Genomic DNA, 21,329 nt, shown 5'->3' on the forward strand with positions numbered 1-21,329 from the left:
TATATTGAGTATTTTCTTCTCTATTTTAACGTAATATATGGAGTATTTTCTTCTCTATTTTAATGTATTATATGGAGTATTTTCTTCCTTATTTTAATGTAATATATGGAGTATTTTCTTCCTTATTTTAATATAATATATGGAGTATTTTCTTCTTTATTTTTAATGTAATATATGGAGTATTTTCCTCTCTATTTTAATGTATTATATGCAGTATTTTCTTCATTATTTTAATGTAATATATTGAGTATTTTCTTCCCTATTTGATGGTAATGCATGGAGTATTTTCTTATTCAGATCATTTAAATCAATGGAGAATTTCCCTCTTTAGATCATTTGATGTATCACGTATTTTGCTTTTTAGATCATTTTAATGTCTGGAATGTTTTCTTCTCTAAATCATTGGATGAATTTTGTTTATTTTCTTCTGTAGACCATTTGACGTATTGAGTATTTTATTATCCATATAATAGGATGTATGGAGTATTTTCTTCTCCAGATCATTTCATTCATGGAGTATTTTCTTCTCTAGATCATTTCATTCATGGAGTATTTTCTTCTCTAGATCATTTCATTCATGGAGTATTTTCTTCTCTAGATCATTTCATTCATGGAGTATTTTCTTATCTGGATCATTTTATTCGTGGAGTATTTTCTTCTCTAGATCATTTTATTCATGGAGTATTTTCTTCTCTAGATAATTTTAATTAACATTTTGATGTATCATTTGAAAAGCCTTTGTAATGTAAAGAATAATCATCTTTTGTAATCGATCACTTAACTTAAAGCATTCATAAGACACCTCTTGATCAATAACTGCTCGTGTTTTCAACCAATGATTGTCTTTGAAAATGGAAGTTGGATTTATATTCAATAGCAAGTGGAGGAGTACAGAAAGGAAGAGAATGATGTTTTTTCATGGTGGAATTCTTGATCAGATCCAGCTCATAGACCTTAAATGAGGTGAAAAGAACAAGATCATAGACATAACACACACAGTAACTCAGCGATAGATTCAAAAGTCTTGTTTCCTCATTTGGAGTAGAACCTTCTGGTGGAGGCCTTCGGGCAGACCCAGGACATGCTAGAGAGACGATGGAGGGGAGATCTCTATCGTCTCTCTAGCAAGAAGGTCTTCTTTGATTCGACCACTTTAGTCACATGGTGGGATGGTTCAAAGAGACGTACACCACAAATGTTCATTTAACACAAATACTTTATTGACAATGTGTTCATGGCATGTTTACTGACGGACCGATGAAAACATAAAACAGCTTTCGGTTCTGAGGAACGGGTGAATATGTAAGAATCCAAAGTGCTTCTTCTTGTTCCTTTTTCATAACGTCCATATCCACGTTTCATCCTAAATATAAATAGTAGCATTGTAAAATGACTCAAGTATTTACACGTATAATATATCTTATAAAATATATAAATTTATATTAAATCTAGGTAGATTACAATTCCGATACGGGTCAGGTGTGTGTTATCTGTGGTTGTTGAGCAGGACTTCCAGCCAGCACGGGCAGGAGGTGATGAACTGTCTGGAGTAGCAGGGGCCCCATCCTTTAGCAAAACTGATCTGAATACTGTGGGGGTCCCAGGGCCCCTCCTGGCTCTCCGGCTTCACGCCGTGCTCCCTCATCCAACTGGAGCACTCATAGTCAAAAATCTTGAGGGAGAACCCGGGGATCACCCTCTTCACGCTGAACCCACAGGCACTCAGCATGTCCAGAGTGGGCGAGTGGACGAAGACGGGGTGCTGACTACGGTTGTAGACCCAGACGCCGTCGGGCTCCTGGCTCAGCACGATGCCGAAGCCGATCTTGCAACGGATCTGTTGGACGCTGCTGCTGCTGCCGCCGCTCCTCTTGCTCCCCGAGGAGGCGTGGCTGCCCGGGTCCTCGCGCCGACTGTGGTAGGCGTTGGCCTGGAGCTGGCCCAGGCAGAGGCCGGTGCCCTGAGGTAGGTCGTAGAAGATGCTGAGGGAGGACTCGTAGGCCGGGTAGAGGCGACCCACGCGCGTGCGGTGCTCCCAGTAGGCGACGCTGCACCAGTTGGAGTGAGGGCCGCTGGAAGACGAGGATCCGATGGAGGTACCAGTGTCTGCAGGAGAGAGGGACATGAATATGGTGTTCAGATCATTGTCAAGATGGAAAACAAAGACGAAAGTCGCCGTTGCACGACTGTTTGGTTCTATTAGTCAGATTTTTGGTTTGTAAAATATCGAAGATGAAAACAAAAACAGATGAGTCGTCGTGTTCTGGAGTTCATGTGGATCCAAGAAGCACTTCTCACGCTCTACCATTTAGCTCTTTGCTATTACAGATGCTTAAAAATGTATCATGCATAGATGATATATTGATAAAAAGATCAAATTCCAATATTGTTAAGAAAGAATTGTATAGATCTGAGCTCTATTGACTTATTTTCTAGTTCAATACCAAGTGGAGGACATTTTGTTTTCGTGGCTTTCCAATATAAGGCCATCAACTACAAGTCCCATAATGCACTGCAGCGATACAATATACAACATACAATTCTACCCAACGATCTCATTAGCTGGAAAGAACAAGAGTATAAAAAGAAGTAGCTTAAGGAATTAATCATTGAAAACAGGGTTTAATTTGTGTATGTTTTTAACCTGTTAATGTGACCACAATTTAACCTGCACTTTATGTTTGTATACTTGTATTTCAGTGTTTGTTTAGTAGTAGTTGCCTCCCTTTTGTTTACCTATGATGTGACAAAAGAGATCTTGATCTCAACGTGTCTTTACCTGGTCTAAAAGTGGCCCTTATGTAGATTTTATTATGGGGCCTGTGACCGTTATCCAACCAGAGATTGTGAAAAATAAATATGTTTAAATGTCACGCAAGCTGTTAATGATGTCATGATTCAAATAAAAACTACTTGAAGTGAAGCTGCTCGGCCAGGTTTAATGGTGTCTAGGTGTTTAATCAGAGGAATGACATTGTTGGTACAGATTATATTTAATTCATCACAGTTAAATATAATCCATTATTAAGTGTATGAAGGGTGTTTGACTCAAGAGAGACGCAGCTGATGGATTCTTCACATCCCAAGTGAACCTGATCGATCTACGGCGACTCCTGGAATAAACTTTTTTTGTTGTTTTTTTCTGGAAAAACTTCTTCCAGGTCCAGAGTTTGAGACACAAGTGGGAGTTTTGGAAAAGTATTCAGCTCTCTGTCAACCTAGTGCAAACCCACGAACCCCCTGACCCCCCTAGCCCTCATGCTATCAGCTCACATTAACTCCCACACAGAGTGATGCCATTATTTTTCTCCAGAGACTCTATTGACACAGAGGATTTAAAGAGCCATGTGCCTGTGGCCCCATTCCTTTCACGTCCAGCAATCATGTGTGTGGCTGTAGCGTGTCTTGGTCTGTGTGTGTAGGTGTGTGTGTGTGTGCGTGCACACGTCACGATATTGAGTATATCTACAAGATAAGTTGTTTTTTTTGTTGTTTTTTTAAATTAAAATGACAAATATATAAATGTATTTAAACATACACGGTGTCGCACACACACACACACACACACACATTGCACTTCTCATCTGAAGCCCACGTGTGTCATTAGTGAATTCCAGGCTGGCAACTCCTGCGGTCTGGAGTTTTTACAGCTCTCCAATAAGAGAGCTGCTCAGCTCGCAGGATCTCTCCCTCTTTTTTCTCTCTCTCTCTCTCTCTCTCTCTCTCTCTCTCTTTCTCTCTCTTTCACACACACACACTCCCACAAACACACACACACACTTTTACAAGCCATGCTCTTCCCTATAATAAGGCAACACAAACATGTCAGGGGAAGCACGAGGCGACGTTATGAGCTCGCAATCAAAACGACTCCTTATTCGTTTTTTTTTTGTGTGTTTTTTTTTACATTTAATTATAGATTTTCTCACTTCATTTGATCGTTTAATATTGTGCAAGAATTCTTGTTAAAGGGTCTCTTTCATGTCACTAATGAGTTTGTCAAATTAAAGTGACAGACTTTATGGGGAAAATAAAAAATAAGTGTATTCTCGCTCTGATAGTTTTCTTCTCAGATGTCGTAAGAGTTTAGAGAGGATTTACGTCTCGCTCCGAAAAGTCAACATGTGAAGCAAACAAGACGTCTGTGAATAGAAATGTGTAAATAAACATCTAAAGGCAGCGCTACAGTTATTATTATTTGTTTATTTAATGAAAATGTTGTTTTCTGTCATGATGGGTTTCATTTTGAGCAGTTTTCATCCAAAGTGTGTTCTTAACTACACAACTCCTGGACCTAGTCGGAGAATCTGAGAGGGTCACATGACCACCAAACTACTTCACAGGAGTGGGTCAGAGACAGTGAAAAAGTATTGAGAAACTTTTAACCAACAAAGATAAAACAAGAAAATTGACAAGACAAGAGGCTCTTTTTTTTTGTTTTGCTAACAAATGTGGAAAGAAGCGAAGGCTCCACAAAATTGCAGTTACATCTTTCTGACACTGGGGGAGCCAGAAACAATCGTTTTAATCTAACATACTGCTGCTTTATACACTTGGTGATCTTATTAGGAGAAATCAAATTGAACTATGAGGATGAAAAAACACGTTGGCCTGAATTTAGCTACAATTCCCAGGAATGCTGAACTCCTGAATTGAAGTCAAACACACAATCAAAAGCTTCACTCACTGATGCAGTGAAATAAATGATTGACAGACGGAATATTGTTGTTGTTTGTAACATGTCGGTACATCAATGGAGGCTGCAGTAACGCTGCTCTCAGAGCTAGCCATGTAGCAGACACTGAGCAGACACCAAATGCAGACAGACATGTAAACACCTGCCCGAGCGCTCAGACCACCTCTGTGGTGGTTCTGACTTTGGTGGTCACCAAATTTAACTAGAGCGACACAAAAGTAGACGAACAGCTGCGCCGATGTTTTCTTATTTAGTCACTTATCTTATCTTAACTCATCGCTATGAACGCATGAACGACATGAAGGGGTCGACGACATTCCTTAAAGGAAATGTAAAGTTCAAGCTGGATGTTGATCGTGGTGTTTGTGTTTTCAAGCTCAGAAAGTTAAAACAAAAGTGATTGTTTGCATGTTTCCGTGTGTGCGTGAAGGCTGGCAGCAATTACAGTGTCCTGCAAGCGTTTAAGCTCGCCACTATTTAACAGCACAGTTTAGCAATTAGATAAGTAGCCTTTGTTATTTCATTTCAACATCAGTGTCTCTTAGTGCCAATCTCATCTGGTACACTGGCGCTCCGTCGCGGGACACTTGAAACAAGTTATCTATGGATGTTATCTTGTTTTCTATTCAGTAATGTTTGATTAGGATCTAATTTCACACTGTAAAACTGTCGCGTTTGTTTACACGAGCGATGAGACGGAGAGAGATACCTTAATGTAGGTTCTTTGTAGTTTATAGTGATACTTATTTAAGCATTACAAATAAAATTGATAGCATTGAGCTCAACACAACACACACCCAGTAGGAGCCCAGAAGAAAGCTGACATATTCTTCAAAAGCTTCTTGGATCCAGATGGTTATTCAGAATACCACTTAAGTTTAATCGATTGTATCTTAATCTATCATCAAACTCTTATTCAGCGTATCATCTATAATTTTTGAACAGTTGTCGAGTTGTCTTGTTAAGAGAAAAACAGATGAGTAAATCAAAGCTTGAGGGCCTTAAAAAACACAAAACACATGGAAATTAGCTGCTTAGTAGAGCTGTGTTTCGGCAAGAATCTGACAATACGAAAGGTCTCACGTTACATCAATATGATATATTGTGATAATGTAGTGACGATATATTTGTAGCGTTGTTCGAATACTTGACTCTGGGGAGAATTTACACACTACATGACTCTTGATGTCAACTTCTTTAATTTGTTTTGATACCAAAAATGCCTAACCATCAGATTTGAAACGTTGCTAGAATCCACTGTATCCTCTCGTCCTTAGTCATCCCTGGGATCTCACAGGATTTGGAGAAGACGAAAAAAACGACTTCTATATACACTTAATTGAAATAAAAACTATTAAAGAACTATGATAAAAAATACAATTTTATAAGAAGCCTAAACATACCAAAACAGTGCTGTTGAACATTGATACAATTAAAAAAAAAAAAACATAGTGATATATATCGGTGTATCAATATTTTCTACACCCCTTCAGTACTTGGTATAGCAAAGGTTAATATACCAAAGGTATACCAAGTACTGAAGATCAGACTCAAGAATCCTAAAAACCCTTCGGCAAGTCGGGACTGTATTTATTTACCTCGAAAAGTATTAACTTGAAAATGAGACATTATTAAATAAAAAAAACAATGTGAAGTTAGATCTGAGTCAGAACAGAAACTTTAACCTGAAGGCGGGGTGAGGGGGGGGGGGGGGGCTATAGCGGGAAGTGAGGGAGCAGAAACAAAAGAGACAAAGTGATAGAGGGAGCAGAAAAATGAGTGTCAGAGAGAGAGAACCTGCCAAGCATAACCAGCATCCATGGAAAAATGAAGAGAGAAAGAGACTGTGAGAAAAAGAGGGAGGGAGGGAGACCCTCGTCTTTCATCCAGTGCCAAGCATTAGATTCCCCTCCAGTTATTAGACTCTTCCACTGCGTTGAAAGAAGTGGGTGGTTTTGGGGAGCGAGTGAAAAAAGGGGGGGCAGAAAAGGGAGGAGAGAGTTTAGCTACTGACTGTTGTTCGCCGTTTATGTTTTGATTCAGACTCCAATGTTGGGAAAAGTGAGGGCCGAGCAGCGAAAAGAAAACAAGCCAAGTGTTTGTGAACAACCTCCACCCTGCAATCTCTGGAGCTGGCGTCTCCACTATCTCTGCCATCAGAGGACGCGTTATCGCCAGACGTGGCCTTTTACAGTCCAACGTGGCGGGGCTCACAAACACAAACATACACATTCCTGCACACGCACGCTCGCCTTTCTTCGCCTTTTTTTTCCATCCTCCACTCCATCTTGGGATGTTTCTGCAGCCACGACTTATAGACATGAAAACAAAAAACTTCTCGGGAACGGTTCGGATATTAACTCTCTCAGGTGAAAGTTTTCTTAAAGAGGAAGAGGGAAAAAGTTTCCTGTATCGGCTTCGTCGCTACAAAGTTTGGCCGAAGACTCTTTAGGTTTTGGAAAAGATTGTTGCATCCTGGACGACTGCAAGTCTTTTATCACCCGCTTAAAAACGTTTGACGTCATAGACGAGATATATGATTATATTACTGTGGCTGAGAACCAATCAGATTACAGGCAGCCGTCCCCCTATCATCATCATCATCGTCATCATCATCATCATCATCATTATACAATCTACCATTTACACAGAGATAGGAAATGAATCCAAACATCCTGATCCAACAATATGATTTTATAAGGAAGAATTAGAGTATGAAATTCCAAGTCTCAGGCCGGCTCCCCCCCCCTCACCCCTTCCAACACATTCCTGGACAGGCCCTCTTCCTCGACACTTCCTCCCCCGCTCAGGCCCGTCACAGAGGTCAAGTTGACAAGTGTCTCATTGAGACTCACGCGGTCTGACAGAAGACTTTTCACACCTTCAAACATCATTGAACATATGGGAAGTGAATGGTTCGGAATCCTGCAAAAAATACATTCACTCCTAAGAAGCAGAATCTTGTTCATTATTTACTATGTAAAGAGCTTCAAAGTTGCATTCATGATGCGACTGTCTTTAAATCAATATATTTATAATGGCTCAATCAATCGTGACCCACTGAACTGAACTTGCCGACGTCATCCTCACTTGAATATTTTTATTCAATGAAATGAAGTCGTTTTACGTTCTCACACAGCGTCTGCTGCCAGATTTCTTTTTTTTTTTAAAGTCGATTTTCCAGCTACATTTAACAGAACCGCCCTAAAATAAACAGTGTTCCTACTTGGAAAGTGCTACATTCCTGCTCCAACATTTACGACATTCAGTTTGGTCGTCGAGCTGTTCCTGCTGACAGACCGAGGCTTCAAAGTAAAATGTAAGGAAACTTCCTAAATAAACAAATGAGAGGACAGGTTATTTCTAAACACTTTTTTTTTTAACAATCTTTGTTCATTAACAAAAGAAGTTAATTAAAGATGATAAAGATCTTTTTTTAAACACTTTATTTATTTATTTTTATTTTTATTTTACCAGCTATTGAATCCTTACATGTAAAATGTTTGTTTAAATACAATTATATCAGATTAATTTACCTTTCATGACCTCATATTCCGAATTCTGAAGAAGAAAAATGTTAAGATAAAATAACAGAAGACAACTAGCATAACTATGACTTAATAAAGCGTAGGTATAGTATGTATTATATAAAAGAGGATAATATTATGGGAAGTATTATACAATCTATAATGTAAAAACATCGGGGAAGAAAATACTTTTATTTAAACACACTTAATAAATATCATTCTACAATGTAAAATATATATATCTTAAAGTTGTATTAAAAATAATAATATGAGAAAGAAATAAACATGATGAAAGAAAAACAAACAATAATAATAAAGCGGAAAAATAAATAAATATATATATACTGTAAATATATATATAATTATAAGTATTGTTCTTCTCTCTGCTACCTTTTCTATCTTTAAAATAATAAATTAATAAATTAAAAAACTAAATCAAAACGACATTACACGTATTACATAAAAACAGGAACAGGAAATAAAGGCATGTATTAATATAAAATATAAACTAAACAACATGTTTGAATATCTTAGAAAATACTTATTTACACTTCGGAACTACTATAGGAGTTTTAACATGGAGTCGTTTTTATGAATCCAAAAAAAAAAAAAAAATTCATGAAAAAAACCTTTAAATAGATTAGGTTTGACTCACGGTGACAAGAGTCCCAGTACATACTGTGGCCCCTCTGGACGTGTCTGGCACTGATCATCAGTTTCTTATTTTTGGAAGACAAACTTTTTCGATGGCAATCAATGTGTAAAAGCAATTATTGTTTAGAATCGAGAGGAAGAGTTTAAGAAGAACAGACACCGGATGATATAAAAAATAAAAAAAAACCTGCTTCCTAACACAAGCTTGAGGCATTTTGAACAAACTCGGAGCACGACACAGTCTCCTACATCTCTGAAGAATCTGAGCCGGTCAACATCTGCAAAGAATCTTTAGGTTCAGCAGCGTGGCAGGACTCCACAAACCAAATTGCGAGTTGGCAGAAACTCTGAGGGAACAACAAAAAAGCCACAGCCAGTCCTGTAATTCAAACCTCCTTTTAAAACTCTGAAGGCACAAAAACATGCGAGAGAAGAAAGACATGAAGAAGAAAAAGAAGAAGGGGGAAAAAAGGAGTAACTTTTCAGACTAGGGCGGATTAAAGATAGAGTCATAAAGAGGAGACAGTTGACGACGACTTGGATGAAGTTTAATGTGAGATGTTGTCTAATGACGACAAAAGATCAGACTCTGAGGGAGGGAAGCCATGGTGGAAAAATATTTGAGGAAATGGTAAACGGTTAATGGGCCAGTACTTGACATTGAATTTCATCGTCTAATGTGTCTCAGTCAAGCATAAGAGCCGGGGTTTGTCCACGTGCCAGCAAACGGGCCGGAGGTTCGGGTCACTAAGAGGACCCGTCTAGACTCAGACTGATAGATTCTCACTGTCTGCAGCTCCGCTTGTTTACCTTCGGTCTCCTGCGCCGTGTTTATGCTTCACGGGTTTCCATATCTACGTTTCCCCTTCGCTTGGCCTGACATGAGGACATATTTTTCAAAAAACCTTATCCAACGGGTGTCGATCCAGGTCCGACCCGGATCGCTTCACGAACTTGGTCTTACTCCGCTCCCTCCCGACTGTCGTCCAATCTTCCAGGAATGTCGCCCCCCCCTCCACACTCCATGTTTCTTAAGCATTAACGGTGATATGTTCAAACTTGTATCACATGTCACTCCCCAGAGTCAGACCCCTCGATCCCCCCCCCCCCCTCCCACTTCTGTGAGACCCGACTCCCCCCCTCACCTTCCCAATTTCCCAACATTCCTGGGCCGTGCCCCATCAGTCAAAGGGCCGATTCATGGGGTTAATGCTGCACGAGTGCAGACAGAGCTTTGAGACAGGATGTTTGGCTCATACCTCGCTATGCGGGCAAATAAGCCACGAAAATAAAATCACCGGGAGGAAGGAGGCGAAAAGGTTTTTCTTGTCTTACCGTAATATGTTTACGTTGCTCATGAGCTGGAGGACGAAAAAACCCTCGGGTCAACCAGGTTAATCGGTCGACTTTAGTGTTCATGATGGGCACGTTTAAGGCAGAAACACCAGGTCGTACCACTGGGTGTCTTGTCGGGACTGGAGCAGGAAGTAATAAAACCGGCAATAAAGCTCCGTCTCGTTATGACCATCGAGCTTGAAGATGAATCAGACATTACAAAAAAATACCTTGAAGGTGAAACTAAAACTGTGGTTTCAACGTCTACACGTGCGAACTGTAACACCGATAATAAATAATAACCCTCTAGAAAAAGGAATAACCATTTTAAGACTTAATTGAAGCAAAGACTGACAAGCATTTATGAGCGATTGTTAAAAGAACAAAAAAGTACAAAAATATGTATTCATTCATAAGTTCATGAAGTATTCAATATTTGTGAATTACAAAATAAATATAGTTTACCTTTGCAGTATTACATATGGTGACTCACGCAGTAACACTAAGGTGACTTGCGGCGCTGCTTCGTATTTTACCAAATTTTTAACATATTTTGGATTTTTGTAGCACATTAAATTGGTTTAAGATCAGTAAGTTGAACACATAGAATTAATACATAATGTTTATAGGGTGTGCTGTGCATTTTTCGGAAATTTAAGTATTTTAGATGCACATTATAGTCTGAAAAATACGGTAAATTAAGTTGTTTGATTCATCTGTTATATTATCTATAATACAGGGGGTCTATAAGAATAAAGATGTATTGTTTGATTACTACTGGAAGGGCTTTGCTGTAATGGGATTAGGAGGTGTTTGACAGAACCCTCTAGTGGCTCTATAGCGCAACTGCGTTTCACCGATTACACAATGGCTACAAGCCTCGACACCCCTAATGCTAACCCTGATCAACAAACAAGTTCAAAAAGCTTTTGATCCGTGATACGGCTGACTCAGCATTGACACGAGTCGGAATCTTTCTTAAAGTGTTTTTGTTGAGTATCGAGTGTAACTTCAGTCAAACTCAAACATTAAAAAGCTAAGCGTCTCTCACTGGATCAATTCATAAGCTCTCTGACAGCTTTTTTTTCTTCCACAATGACATAGTCCAGCCAAACTTCCAGCTCACATTTCCTCTCGGCCGCCGCTGCTGCTGGAGAGTTGGTTTAAAGGAACGCTCACTGATTGAATGATAAAAGAGGCCAGGGCAAAGGTATGTATGGACTCCGCCCTGCTGCAGCAGCTTACTTCTAAACCCTCGGTAAACATCTGGTTAAAAAGAGAAGACAAAAAGATGCACGAGTGCTGAAAAACATGTTCCGAGCTTCTGCTTATTCCCAAGAAAAACATCACAGGGTTGTGTCAAACAATCAGGTGTAATAAAATGAAAAAAAGATCAAACAAACACGCAGAATATCTGCGTATTTCATTGATGTTGCGTGTTTGTTTTACGTGCTTTGAGGGTTTCAAGGTAGAAGCCGACAGACAAGAAAGTCACATGTTGAAAATGTTCTGTGTGACTTCTGTGATGTCTCCTTTAAAACCAGGTCTCGCCTCTGAAGAGAAGGGTATAGAAGGCGGGGTCTTTGAGACCACACACACACACACACACACACACACACACACACACACGCACACACACACACACACTGTCTGGCACTTACACTTCACATCTTCTTGCAAAACTGATCCATTTGTTCTAAAACAACACTTAAGTGTTTGTGTTTATTTAAGGTGCACAACTTTTTTTATTGATACTAAGACAAACAATTTCCTTTTTATATGTACAAAGTATATATGTATGTATAGATTTGATATTTGATATTTTTGTCTTTTTCCCACCTGAGGAGTAACTCTTTTTTGTTCTTTTTGTCATGTCTCTGGTGTAACCTTATGATGTCGTCCGCTGTAAACCATTCTACTCAAAGAAACAGTGTCTTTGTAATAGCCAGAAAGTGTAAGTGGTACACATAAAATTACAAAACATATAGTATAGTACATAATACATGATCTGAATAATGAAATTATTTTTCAAAAGTTGGTTTAAAAGATGTGTAATTTAAATGAATAGTTTCAGAGCCAATTTTCAAAGGACCTTCAAGGTTCTTATTCATTTACAAGATCCATGAAGTAAAATATCAATTTATTTATCTAAAATGTGTAGATTTTTTAGTATATTGTTAAATTAATGTTTAACACAATTTTTAATGGATCATGAAAGATCAATGACACATATACAGTATTTCTGTTAACCATATGATTTTATATGTTTTCTAACAAACTAAACTGCTTTTAAATTGATTATTGTTACTATTTGCTACTGATACTTATTGATACAGAACCGCGGGAGAAAAATAAAGTATCCACCATCATTCTGGTGAGAAACTGGCTCAATTACTTTGACAAAAGTGTGTTTCTGGACGTGCAACATCTCCCAGGAGCCCGCCTCCATACACACTGCTCTGGTGAAACGACACAAACTTCACATATTCCCGTTTCAACAGCGTCCTCAAAGGAGAGTCGAGAGGCTTCTCAGGTGAATTTGTGGGTTACTCCTAACCTCTCCAGGCGACCCCAGCACTTAAACAAATAAAGCTACAGTTTCATCATCTAGAGGGGGCTGTTTCCTGTCCAAAGTCAGCCGACCCCCCCCCACCCTCCTCATATACACACACTAAACTCTACACCTCACTCTCATCAGAGACGCCGGGCTCCCCACCCCCCAAAATGCCAGCCTCTTTCCACTGCTCAATTGCTGAGAGAAATGGAGGGATTTGGGGGAAGAAAGAGGGAAAGAGGGGGATGGGTGGATCACGAGGCGAAAGAGGGATTGGGTGTATGCTCCGGGATCTTATTGCAACTTCAACTCACTCCAATGTGTTTCGTACAGAGAGAAACGAAGCCACGTGAAGGAAAGTTTTGACTCTATTTTCAAGCCAACGATGATTTCCATTCACACTGGATGGTCATTAGTGTTTGTTGTGTTTTAGAACTTCTCTCACCTGCGTCGTCTCGAGGCGCGATCGGAGGTGCGTTGAAGACGGGAGGCGCAGTTTCAGTGTTAAACATAGTAGAGTCTAGAGAAGTGACAAAAGATTAAAGGTGAGACACGGAAAAGTTTTGTTTATCTAACGGTTCAACTTTATAAAATGAAGTGAAAAACAAATGAAAGGTTTTCGTCTATAAAGAACTGAAGAAACAAGTAAGGAAGTAATATTTATAGAGCGCTTTTCCAAACCAGGGTCACAAAGTGCTTAAACAATCACAACAATACTCAATAAAAAAAAATTTTAAAAAATCAAGAAAAAGCCTAAGTGTAAATATAAAATCTGTGAAATCAAACAAATTACTTAACAATGATTAGTTAAGGTTGGCCACAGCGGTTAGCCAACTATGCTTACAGACATTTTTTCTTACAATTTGTCTCCATTTTTTGTGTCTTATTAATCCCCACTACAATTAAAAAAAACGGCCTTAAGAGTGTCTCGACGTTATTGAAATTATGTAATCAAAGTATTAACATAATTGAATTCCTGCAGTTAAATGTAATTGTCCTCAGTTAGAAACAGGTTCTGGAATTACCTTTTTTTTTATATACTGTATATAAACACCAAAACAAAACGGTCTAATTTAAACAGCAGGACTGTTTGTCTCTAGTCCGAACTTGTTTGCTGTCATGTTGCATTAAACTGAACGTCCCTAAATTCACTGAACTATTCCATTTTAATCAGGTTAGTGGGAAACTCACCGAGTGGCTTGTGTTCATCGGAACAGGAATACGGAGGAGGAGGAGACTCTGGAGAAACAAACGGCAACCATTAGGACAAGAGTCTCGCAGAAAATTACTTACTTCAGTGTTTTCACAAAATAAGTTTAAGCATCTTAATTGAATGTTTAATTTTCTCTCAATCTTTAGACTGACGCACAACCCAGATGTTAAAACTCAACTAATAACGCTTCCCTGTGTTAGCGTTTAGCGGCTAATTCTTTAGCATCACTCTCGAACAACCATCAGATCGTACATTTGTAGTAAATAATAAAAATAAGAATAAATAACGCCACAATAAGTGGCTCACATCTACCATTATTGATATATAACATGAGCAAGTCATCAGCAAAGATGGAGAGTCGTCCACGTGATTGATGTGTTGCAGCGAAGCCTGAGGATTTTTATCTGCTCTGAATAATGTCAGAAACACTTTGACCGGAGGAGAGAATCCTGAGCGATCCCTCCGACTCTGTCTATGATCAAGCGTGGCAGATGGACCCACTGAATGCTTCCTGCACTCCTTTATGTCAACAGCTCTGAGACTCTAAAGCAGAACTAAGCTTTGTCTGGAAGAGATCACAGTTGACTGCTTCATCTGTTTGATACTTTTATCCTGCCAAAGGAGAAATTGATATCAGCGACATGTCGTTTGTACTGTTAAGTCCTACACTGTAGTAATGTTTTTACACAACTTTTGCTGTGGATGTTAGTGTCGTAATGGTAAGTGTGCATGTTCTAACTTTGCTCACCATAAAAAGGTGTACAAAGCAATTTATCAACTTGTTAAAAATAATAAATCAAAACAAAACTGTTATTGTGTTCATTTGCTTGTGTCAAAGCTGGTGATGATGATCTACCATAGCAACAAATGTTATAGTGGAGATAGATGATTGGTTGAAACAATAAGAATAAGAATAAGAACAAGAACAAGAACAAGAACAAGAATAAGAAGAGTAAGAGCAAGAGTAAGAGTAAGAGTAAGAGTAAGAGTAAGAGTAAGAATAAGAATAAGAATAAGAATAAGAACAAGAATAAGAAGAGCAAGAGAAAGAGCAAGAGCAAGAGTAAGAGTAAGAGTAAGAGTAAGAGCAAGAGCAAGAGTAAGAGTAAGAATAAGAGTAAGAGTAAAAACAAGAGTACGAATAATAAGAATAAGAGTAAGTAAGAATAAGAATAAGTCTAAGACTAAGAGTAAGAATAAGAATAAGAAGAGTAAGTATAAGAATAAGAAGTATAAGAATAAGAATAAGAATAAGAATAAGTCTAAGACTAAGAGTAAGAATAAGAATAAGAAGAGTAAGTATAAGAATAAGAAGTGTAAGAGTAAGAGTAAGAGTAAGAGTAAGAGTAAGAGTAAGAGTAAGAGTAAGAGTAAGAGTAAGAATAAGAATAAGAATAGGAATAAGAATAAGAATAAGAGTAAGAGTAAAAACAAGAGTAAGAATAATAAGAATAAGAGTAAGAGTAAGTAAGAATAACAAGAGTAGGAGTAAGAGTAAGAGTAAGAATAAGAATAAGAGTAAGAGTAAAAACAAAAGTAATAAGTATAAGAGTAAGAATAAGAGTAAGACTAAGACTAAGAGTAAGAGTAAGAGTAAGAGTAAAAACAAGAGTAAGAAGAATAAGAATAAGAATAAGAATAAGAATAAGAATTATAAGAGTAAGCATAAGAGTAAGAGTAAGAGTAAGAATAAGAATAAAAGGAATATTAAGAATAAAAAGTAAATTAAGAATAAGTATAATACAACAATAATATATATCTATCTAATAACAACAACAAAAACTGTATAATTGTTATTATTATTCACAGTTGTATTTCAAATGATTTTGTCAAGCACATCCAGATAAGCTTCGTAGTTACTGTTCCTAACAGTCGTAGGAGCGACAGTTGCTCGCAGTGTAAACATGGAGCAGCAGGAGGAGGTTTGCGGCTGCGGCCCCTTTAAGAGCAGAGCAGTAATTGTCGAGTCCTCAGTCAGTCAGATAGCAGCGCGTCAGTCTGGCGCCAGCTCTAAGCAAACTGTATATTATCGGCACTCCTTCACCTAAATAACAGGAGGAGGAACCTTCTTGTCGGGGAAAAGAGCCCGAGTGCAACTTGAGAGCTTCAATTGAGAGTTTTGCGCGAATTTAAATCAAGCACGTCATGTTTTTGGAATGTAAAGAGGCAGTTTCTATGTTAAAAAAAAAGAAAAGATGTCAGGAAAGGATGATAAAAGTGTGTAACAAAAAGGTTCTTCCACATTCTATGTGCGTTTGAACATGTTAAACCTTAGATAGGTAATTGGTTTACAAAAACAGAAAGTCGTTTGACGTCTAAAGCTGTAGGGCTCAACACAATGTAGAATGTTGTTTTACTGTAAACTCTTGGATGAGACATAAATCTTGATGTTGCAGGAATGTTTAACATCTTTTCATCATGACCGAGAGCAGGTTTTTGGCTCCAGGGTTCTCAAAACAGTTTCCAACTGATGTGGACAGATGAACATGACAGCATGACGGACTGAGGTTTATTTAACTCTTGTTATATCCATAGAAAATATAAGCTTTATGTCGATGAGTGCTGCAGGTTTACCAAAAGTGTCACTACAATTTAAAAGTACATATTGTATTAAACGAAACAACTTTAATTCTTAATACATATTTTTCTGTGTTTTTGATAGTTAAATCTTATTTTAAAAAATACTCTTCATCTTAATGAATATATAAATAAAAATAAAATAAATACATAGTCAGCAGTCACATGAAGTATATATTTATTTGACTAAATAAGCAAGTGGGTTAAGAGAATCTGTTTTTTGTGTTGATCAAGTTCATGAAATGTATTTAAGGGATCAAAGCTCTTATTAGAAGTGTTGGAAATTAAATTGTGAATATGAATCTTGCAATACTTGTCAATATAAAGAAGGGAATAAAACATTTCCCCATGTCAAAGTCCCACAAATGATTAGTACCTGACATATTGATTTAAAATTCTATTTTTTTAGCCAAACTTCGTTAAAGTATTCAGATTAGGCCGTAAAGAAAATATGTTGGTTTATCCTGACAATTACAAAGACACTGTTTCTTTGTCATCACCCAAACCCTTGCAGGAGCCAAGGTCTCAATCAGACAAGTTTCCACACAATTCTTTAGAATTAATTTACTTTTTCATTGGGTTATTCCATTGATCTTATCCCTACAATACTATAAATGATAGAGGATATGAATATGTTTGTTTTTCTCCCAAATCACATTACAAACCTGTCATTTATCTGATAAAACATGTGGCAAAATACAAATAAATGTTTGTTTAAATACATGAAGGAAGTATGCCTGAAATGGAAAGGGTTAAGGGGTGTTGACCATGAATTAATCCGCTCACCTGTCTTACAAATACTGTATGTATTTCTATAGGAATTTATGACTGAAGTTTGAAAATCTTCCTACATTGAACCTTGTCATAGATGTTTATATTAATGGATGGTTCTGTTATCCACAAAATCTACTTACTTCAAAAACACATATAATCAACAGACTATTTCTGAGGTACACAAGAAGCATATATTTATACTAACTAACAATGTTTCGGGGAAGTTGTGTTTGCTCCTCACCTGGCCCACATAGGCGACTGTAGTGGTATGGGTTGCAGCAGACATTGACCTCGTCCTCCCCGCTGAAGTTCTGACATGGACTCAGGGTCTTGAGTCTGGACGAGGGCTGCAGGTCGCTCCATCTGAACGTCCTACACAGAAGGTACTGAGGAGAGACTCGCAGCTGAGTCTTTGGCACCATGACGCACTCGCTGGGCACCCCTCCTTTGGTCTCCACCGTCTTCACCAGAACCTCCAGACTCTTCTCCTTGAGCTTTCGTAAAAAAGCGTAGGTGCCACCGGTCAGATCCTGATCCTCCTGACCCTCACACCTCTGTGCGCCTGGACCCCCGCTGTCCTTGCTGGGACCCCGACTCTGAGATCGAGGTCTTAGATCCCACTCCCCGAACAGACAGCAGGTCACCGTCCTACTGGTCTCCTCCTCCTGGACCCGTCCGCGCTCCTGGACTCCTTGGTCATCCTCCAGTTGCTCCTCGTCCTCAGCAGCCTCCGCCGGACCGAGTCCGGGACCGCCGCCGCCGCCGTGGGTCACCTGCTCGCTCCTCCGGATCTTCCTGCCACACTGACCCCCCTCACCTCGTCCGCCTCCATCCCGTCCGTCGCCCTCAGTGACCACCAGACGGTTTCTCCAGAGTCGCCGTACCAGACCCGCGCGTTTGGACTTGAACATACGACAACCTAGACGGTTCGGGACGCGTCGTGTCGGTCCCGTCCTCCGGGTCTTGGGTGCAGCAACATCGAAACTAGACTCGTCCTGGGGGAGTCCGGGGTCTGGCTCGGTGCGCGCACCATGCGCAGCCGACTCGGGTCTCCAGCCGCATTAGGCGCACATACGCGCGCATGTGGATCCGCTAGACCAGCCCTGAGAAGAAGGTCTGTCCGCAGGCGCGAGTCTGTCCCATCCTTCCAGCCCCACGATGCCAAGGAGATCCTACACAAAAGAGCCAGACCATGTCCACAACAGAGCCCTTTTACAACATGTGCGGCGGCAATGGTTCCTGATCCAAAAAGGAAGCCCAGAAGAACCAAAAAAGTTTTTCAGAGAAGTTCTGACGAGTATAAATCCAGAGGACGAGGCGCCGGACGGAGTGTGTTCAGAGAAGAAGTTGTTTAAAAGTGAGCTGGAATCACTTTACTCTCCACTCCCCTGCGAGTCCTCCTCTCACACACACACACACACACACACACCCGCGCACACGCACACGTCAACACGCACACTGCCGTGCACAAACACACACACACGTAAGTCAAGCTGGATAGAGTGAGGACAGGTTTCGACTGAAGGTGACTTCAAAATAAAACTCAAACTTAATTAAAGGCAATGATTCCGTAAGAAATGACAATAAAGTAGAATATTCACTACGGAAAATAAATAAACAATAAAAAAAGGGAAATCAAAAAACGTTTAAAAAAAATCAAACAAAGAACAAGCATTTGAGTAGTATTATTTTTAAGTATGTGTTGCATTGTCAAATAGATTTCAGTTTTAAAAACTTAACTGTACCGTGTAAGGGGTAAGGTAAGGTAAGGTAAAACTTTATTGGAGGTTGTGAGTTCAACTCCCAGTGATTATTGTAAGTAAGTAAGTAATTTTTATTTGTATAGCGCTTTTCCAGACCAGGGTCACAAAGCGCTTAAACAATCAAAACATTATTCAATAAAGTATATACTTTAAAGATCAAGATAAAACTGATAACAACACAGGAGTTCCAGAAAATCAAGGAAAAGCCTGAACAAATAAAAACGTCTTAAGATTATTGGATGTCCTTTAGCATGCGAGTAACCTGCTGATGTAGTTTATCTAACTTTGGTTAATCTCTATGATAACCATCAATTATAAAAATCAAGATAAAACCAACAAATAAATAAGTCAATTTAAGCATCTATTTATTTGTCTATTCTTGCTCTTCACTGTGTGTGGTGCTTTTATTTTTGCAGCCCAGGACTGTTCCTGCAGTTCAGACAACCCCCTACCAGCAGGTCCACCCCCCACCCTCTCTCTCCCACTCTATCCCCTTCTGTCTCTCTGGTTCTGGAGCAGTTGGTTGGTTCCCGCCATCATGTGCCAGTCTAGACACTTTGGCGGCTCGGAGCTGCACTGATTGTTGCGCAAACAGAGCTTCGAGTTCCTCCATTCTTAAAGACACAACATCTTGCTGCTCCATTTGAGAAGAAGGATATTGAAGATGTAATACATTGTACCTCTATTGTGTTTGTATAATATCCAGCAGTCACCAATACCACGTATAAAATAAATTCATTTCATGAAATTCAGGATTGTTTCAGGACGGTATCATGTCAGTATCATTGGGTTCAAGTGCTAGTAAAGATCCTTTTGGATTTGTAAGTTTGGCTGTTTGTTATCTTCAAATCTTCCATTTTGGACAATAACCCCATCATATTCCTACACTAGATATATGCTTCTGGACATTATTTTAAAAGTAGTTCTTACATTTACTTTACATGAAACAACATGGCCAAATGATTCTTCTGTGTTGTCTTTTTAAATTTGTACCTATTGTTGTTTGTATTGTTTTGTTGTTTAAGTAAGTAAGTAAGTAATTTTTATTAATATAGCGCTTTTCCAAACCAGGGTCACAAAACACCGGGTCTGTGAAAGGCACTTTACAAATAACATTTCTTACTTACTTACTTACATTTCTTGAATTTTGTCTCTACCTCGGTTACAAAGTATCAACGGTGAATCAATGAAATTGCAATAAAAAAACAACCAATATCTATCTCCCTTTGCTGGTTACCGCCCAGAAAAAGAGATCCTGTCCCACAGAGAGTTAAATAATCTTAGGATCCTGATCAAGAATGAGATTGACAGGTGGATTGATGGCATCAGCTGTGGTACAGACACTGTTCTGATCCGTCATGCTGTAGAGGGAGGTGAGACTCAAATCAGTATTTCAATCCATCTCCGTCTCTACCATCAACTATTCTCACGATCTCTGCGAAGTGACCTAAAGAACAGGATCACAAATACAAGAGGGCCAAGTTAAGTTTTCTCCTCAGGGAGGCTGGACTCTCCGTTAGATATACTGTAGGTTGAGATGAGTTGCCATCCACCAGGGTCTAGAGCTACTCCATGTAAAGAGGAACCAGATGAGATATCTATGGCATCGGATCAGGATGTCTCCTGGACCCCCCGTCGGTAAGATGTTCAGGGCAGGTCACGTCCGTAAGAAACCAAGGGAAGACCCAGAACATGAGCACTCAAATGGCAAGAAAAGTGTGGAACGATAGACGCTTTCCCGCCTAAATGGCCGCCATTTTAGTGACGTAGATGATGCTAAACCGACGCTGACGACGCATCTTCAGAGCAGATACCGTCGTAAACGTCTCGATAAAAACACCAATTTTACCACTAAGCAACACAACACAGCGATCAGCCTTAAAAAGTAGTAGAAGAAGAAGCTGTCGAGTCATTTCCGGTAAGTGTGTAGCGGCAGTGTTTGATTTGAGACAGTACTACAGGTTGAAATTGTATCATTGCGCAAGTAAGTACGGTCATACAGTGAGTACAGTGAACTTAGAAAAGTATGCGATTTGAGACACAGCAATAGTGTCTTCCTTTCACAGCTGTTTCATGAGGCCTCGTCATAAAAAAACGTATAATTGTTTTTGTTGTTTTTTTGTTTATTTTGGACAATTTGGGGGTTTTTTTTTCTAAGGAAAATGAAACCTAGTTATGGCAAGAAGAAGTAATAATAATAATAATAATAATAATACATTTTATTTAAAGGCGCCTT

General features: G+C 39.1%; 1 protein-coding gene across 1 annotated transcript; it reads right to left on the reverse strand.

Annotated features, from left to right (window-relative positions):
* Positions 1–1,198: 1,198 nt before the first annotated feature.
* LOC148076463 (SMAD family member 6-like) lies at positions 1,199–18,702 on the reverse strand. The gene is made up of 4 exons (XM_087793771.1): positions 17,572–18,702; positions 13,958–14,005; positions 13,212–13,286; positions 1,199–2,106 (listed from the first exon to the last, which is right to left on the reverse strand). The coding sequence occupies exons 1-4, from the start codon at positions 18,239–18,241 to the stop codon at positions 1,487–1,489; spliced, it is 1,413 nt and encodes a 470-aa protein (XP_087649897.1). The 5' UTR covers positions 18,242–18,702; the 3' UTR covers positions 1,199–1,486.
* Between the last annotated feature and the right edge of the window lie 2,627 nt (positions 18,703–21,329).

This window comes from Callionymus lyra, chromosome 6 (genome assembly GCF_982586985.1).
Source record: "Callionymus lyra chromosome 6, fCalLyr1.hap1.1, whole genome shotgun sequence".
In the NCBI taxonomy this organism is placed as follows: Eukaryota; Metazoa; Chordata; class Actinopteri; order Syngnathiformes; family Callionymidae; genus Callionymus; species Callionymus lyra.

Bases quoted from the DNA above. Each gene is read 5' to 3' on its own strand.
- LOC148076463 (XM_087793771.1), bottom strand. From the start codon at position 18,241: ATGTTCAAGTCCAAACGCGCGGGTCTGGTACGGCGACTCTGGAGAAAC. The intron at 14,006-17,571 runs GTGAGGAGCAAA...TTGTTTCTCCAG, and splicing joins CAGTCGCCTATGTGGGCCAG to AGTCTCCTCCTCCTCCGTAT. The intron at 13,287-13,957 runs GTGAGTTTCCCA...TCACTTCTCTAG, and splicing joins CGATGAACACAAGCCACTCG to ACTCTACTATGTTTAACACT.